At 38.6% G+C, this 5121-nt stretch overlaps 1 protein-coding gene across 1 annotated transcript in view; it reads left to right on the top strand.

Annotated features, from left to right (window-relative positions):
• LOC307009352 (nuclear factor 7, ovary-like) overlaps positions 1-3144 on the top strand; it is a 16031-nt gene extending 12887 nt beyond the window's left edge. Inside the window, exon 6 of the mRNA XM_079633034.1 lies at positions 2110-3144. Within this exon, the coding sequence (XP_079489160.1) occupies positions 2110-2597 (488 nt within the window). The 3' untranslated portion in view covers positions 2598-3144. The remainder of the gene's footprint in view (positions 1-2109) is intronic.
• Positions 3145-5121: the final 1977 nt, after the last annotated feature.

Below are 5121 nucleotides of genomic sequence, written 5' to 3'. Positions count from 1 at the left end.
GTGACTCGTGTTGCTTCAAGCGCGTCATTCTGCGCTCGCGATGCGCATAAGCGCTGTGTGCCGCACTGTAGCCTACTGGGGCCTTTCATATCATAATACAGCGACGCAATGAACGATTATTAATAGCTTTTCTAGTTCTGTACTATCCATCATGTTGCTGCCTCATTAAACCGATGTGCTATACATTTAAAACATGTCTCAATTTTATTGTAGGCTATAAAAGAATTAATCTTTTTGATTTTTGTTATCTTGTTTTTCATGAATGTATTTTACAACAATACAAAGAGCAATGTGTAACGTTTTACCAAATTTAGTGTTACACTTATTCTAATATTTGTTCCTCACTAAAAGTTTTTTCATGTTCAGATTTAATACAATTATTGTGCACTTGTGATTTTTCTAGACTAAATTGTATGCTTAATTATCCACTATTCTAGTTTATAATAGCATTTATGGTCTTTGGTCTTTTTTTTTTTTTTTTTGTAATGAAGTTGTCTGTATTAAGTAGAATGTGTTTAAGACACAAAATAGTGATTATCAGTTCAACACACATTTATAGAAATTCTACTTGATTTTTAAAAAAACTGCCCTGGTATCGGATTGGTATCGGTCGATACTCAGAATTTTTGGTATCAGATCGGTTCTGAAAAAAATGGTATCGGTGCATCCCTATCAAGGAGCGACCTGTTTGTGCACTTTCTGAAGATTTTTTTGCACTGTGAATTTGCACTGTCAGTTCTGTTTTTGAATAAAGGGTTAGGAATGAATGCTTTTTTTTATTGTATTTTTGTCCGATTAATCGATTAATCGAAAAAATAATCGACAGATTAATCGATTATTAAAATAATCGTTAGTTGCAGCCCTAGATTACACACACACACACACACACACACACAAGCTGCTGAAGATCACACACACACACACACACACACACACAGAAGCTGCTGAAGATCACACACACACACACACACACACACAGAAGCCGCTGAAGATCTCACACACACACACACACACACACACAGAAGCTGCAGAAGATCGCACACACACACACACAAGCTGCAGAAGATCACACAAACACACACACAAACTGCAGAAGATCACACAAACACACACACGCTGCAGAAGATCACACACATACACACACACACACACACACACACAAGCTGCAGAAGATCACACACACACACATACACGCAAGCTGCAGAAGATCACACACACACACACACACACACACACACACACACACACACAAGCTGCGGAAGATCACACACACACACACACACACACACACACTGCAGAAGATCACACAAACACACACACACACACACAAGCTGCTGAAGATCACACACACAAGCTGCAGAAGATCACACACACACACACACACTCACACACACACACACAGAAGCTGCAGAAGATCACACACACACACACACACACACACACACACACACACACACACAGAGAAGCTGCTGAAGATCACACACACACACACACACACACACACACAGAAGCTGCTGAAGATCTCACACACACACACGCACACACACACACACACACACACACAGAAGCTGCTGAAGATCACACACACACACACACAGAACCTGCTGAAGATCACACACACACACACACACACACACACACACACACACACACACACACACACAGAAGCTGCTGAAGATCACACACACACACACACACACACAGAAGCTGCTGAAGATCACACACACACACACACACACACACACTTACAGTGTTTCTTCTTCATCATAAATCTCAACAGATCTCATTGATTTATTATTGTAACTTTAATCAGTTTCTCTTGATGGACACAAATGTCTGAATGCCATATGATCACACACACACACACACACACACACACACTGTTGATGGACACACACGTCTGAATGCCATATGTAATGTCTGTAGTTGATGCCGTTAAACGCTGATGATGAAGACGAGTGTGGATAATATCAGCGCTGACAGTGATCAGAGGAAAGTGTGTGTGATCGACAGGACGAGTATCATAACTCATAATAATCTGTGTTGGGTTCACTGTTGATCATCATATGAAGATCAGAATAAAAGCCTCTGTTGATTGTGTCTCATCAGCTCCTGTGATTCTGGATCCAAACACGGCTCATCCACTTCTCGTCCTGTCGGATGATCTGACCGGTGTGAGAAACAGCGGGAACAATCAAACTATTCCTGATAATCCAGAGAGATTCAACTCTTATTACTGTGTTCTGGGTTCAGAGGGTTTTGACTCAGGAACACACTGCTGGGATGTGGAGGTTAAAGAGAGTGAACTCTGGACTCTTGGAGTCACTACAGCATCAAACCAGAGGAAGGGAGGTGTCTTCTTCAGCACTGATGTCTGGAGAGTGACGTACGGATTGACTCCAGTTTCTGGTTTTCGTGTTAAACAGAAGCTTGATCGTGTTCGAGTGAATCTGGACTATGACGGAGGAACGGTGTCGTTCTCTGATCCTGTAACTCACACACATCTACACACATTCACAACCACCTTCACTCACACACTCTTTCCATTCTTCTGGTGTTCTGACTCTCTGAGGATCTTACCGGTCAATAGTCAGTAAAGTCACTCCTGTAGATCTGGATCTTCTGCTCTCATCATGTTCCCAATATTGACTCCACATCTCATGAGTAAGAGTGCTGTTGATCTGAGTATCGGTGGCTGTGATTGGGCCGTGATGATCACATGACTGATATCCAGCACTACAGCAACACACACTCTCATGTTGCTTTAACAGATCAATAAACAACAGTGAAGTTTGTCACGTTGCTCATTTTCACATCATTAATTAATATTTTTGTCTAGAAACTGAGCCTAATTCTACACATGCAGTTTCAATGAATTTGTAAATAAATAATTGTTTATTTCAGTTTAAATAATAATTTGCTCACTTAAGTACATGGATGTAAATGATAAATATTATTGGGAGATGAGCGCATACACATAATAAATACATTTGTATTAATTTAAATGTATATAATTTATTTATATATATAGTTTTCCTCCTAACCTTATGCTTGCAGTTTAACACGTGTTTGTTTTATTATTCATACATAAATAATAAATGTCTTTATAGAATTTTTTTTTAAATAAATGAAATTGTCTTTTCATTTTAATTGTGTTTTATTGGGGTCTAAAAATGTCAACTTTAGACTTTATTGTAATTTATAGTACTACAACGAAATTCTGTCTAGTGAATATCAGTAAAATACCTTAAACACAAACTAAACTTACAGTTTTTCTCAATAGTTTACACACAATTACTGGTACTTGAGACACAATAACCACAACATGTCACTCATTCACCAACCCCCTGAACCAGTTCTGCTGAACTACAAGCACAACTCCTGCTGTACACTCAGACTGCAGTTCTCAAACACACTTTTCTCAAAACACTACACACAATTCTCTGCATTTGGCACAATTTTCATGCAGAAAATCTCTTGTTTTCACAAGGAACACACTGCCATTCAGATATGCACACGGACTCATCACACGGGCAAACACACACACAGTTTTACAGTCAGCAATCAGGGCCCGTATGTATAAAGCCACTCAGAGTAAAATTTTAGTCTCAAGTCTGTAAAAATTCTAAGAATTACATAATTTTACTCTTATTCCTAAACTTAAGAATAAGTGTGATTCATAAAGGTTTCTAAGTGTTAAGACTTGGTCTCAGCTCCTAATTTATTTAGGAGAGCTGGAGAGGTCTCCTAACCTAGTTAGGAGTAACAAGATGGCAGCCGAGAGGACATGCACTTTTCAACGAAAATATGATATTAAATGAGTTGATCAAACAATAAAAAGTAATCATCAAGGTATTTTTTTTGTAACTTACCGTTAAGAAATTTTATAGCAATGAAATGAACGTAATAATTATATTTTTGGACAAATGCAGCAGTGCACCTGTGATGACTCGGGCCCTTCAGTCCACAGTGAGCAGGCTCTTGAATAGCACAATTGTGACACTGACCACACCAAGTGGTGGCCAAAAGTGATGTGCAAAAAAACTTTTTTTTTTTTTTTATGACCCTACAAGTTTGCTTAAACCATCAAAATATGAGGAAAATATTTTTATATATGAGGGAAGAACAAAACACTAAACTTAGTGAAGGTACAGTATTTATCTGACAAAATTATTTCAAGTCACCTTTATTTCTACAGTGCTTTTTACAATACAGATTGTTTCAAAGCAGCTTAACAGAGATAACAGGAAAATAATGAAACAAAGTTAGTCTTGGCTGTACAGCAGCTCTAGAAGAAAATAGTGTCATTGTCCTGCTTAAGTAAGTTCAGTGTTGATTAATTTCTACCAGAAAGACTCGGGAGGCAAAATGACGTGACAAAGTATACATTTATTAACAGCCCAGCAAGCAAGTATTGTGTTATAAAGTTATTTGGCGTAGGCCCCGTCCGTAGCTCGCAATCCGAGGGGACGGAATCTGCATTTCCTGCCTGAAGACGAAGGGGCGCCGCCGACTTACAAAATCTACTTAATTGTGTCCTGTATTTTATTTATTTATTTATTTATTACACATTATGTACACTGGGCGTTAATGTGAATTCCTTCTCTGCTGGTTGGTTTTGTTGGTGAGTGTTGTTGTATGTTGATGTGTTTTATGTGGAGCATTTGCTGCAAATCCAATTTCCCCTTGTGGGACAATAAAGGTACTTTGACTTTGACTTTGACACCTGAGTATGACTATTGAGAAGTTGAGGGCTGGTTTTTCTGTAAATTTTGGTATTCATTCTATAATTGCAATTTTGTGTCAATATCATCCTAATTAATACAAAAAAATGGCATGAATATTAATAGTGTACCATTAAATTCTTTATCAGGTGTAGCAGATATAACACTCCTGTTTGAGGTGAACAGGATCGCCTTGTTCCATGCTGCAGGCAAACTCTGCTTGATAGCGACTTATTTGTTGTTGCTGGTCGCATGATTGGCCACTCATTTCTTCACGGTGGCCAGGGCCTGAAATTAACAACCGTCCACGAGCCAAATGCGGGTGAATTTTGCAATTGGCGGGTAACACTGTCAATCTACCTGCCGAGAATTGAGTGATTTATTAGGTTTTTTTTGC

Source organism: Phoxinus phoxinus (assembly GCF_949152265.1).
Source record: "Phoxinus phoxinus genome assembly, chromosome: 13".
Lineage (NCBI taxonomy): Eukaryota > Metazoa > Chordata > Actinopteri > Cypriniformes > Leuciscidae > Phoxinus > Phoxinus phoxinus.
Note: the sequence above shows the minus strand (reverse complement) of the source record. Positions and strands in the feature narration are given on the sequence as shown.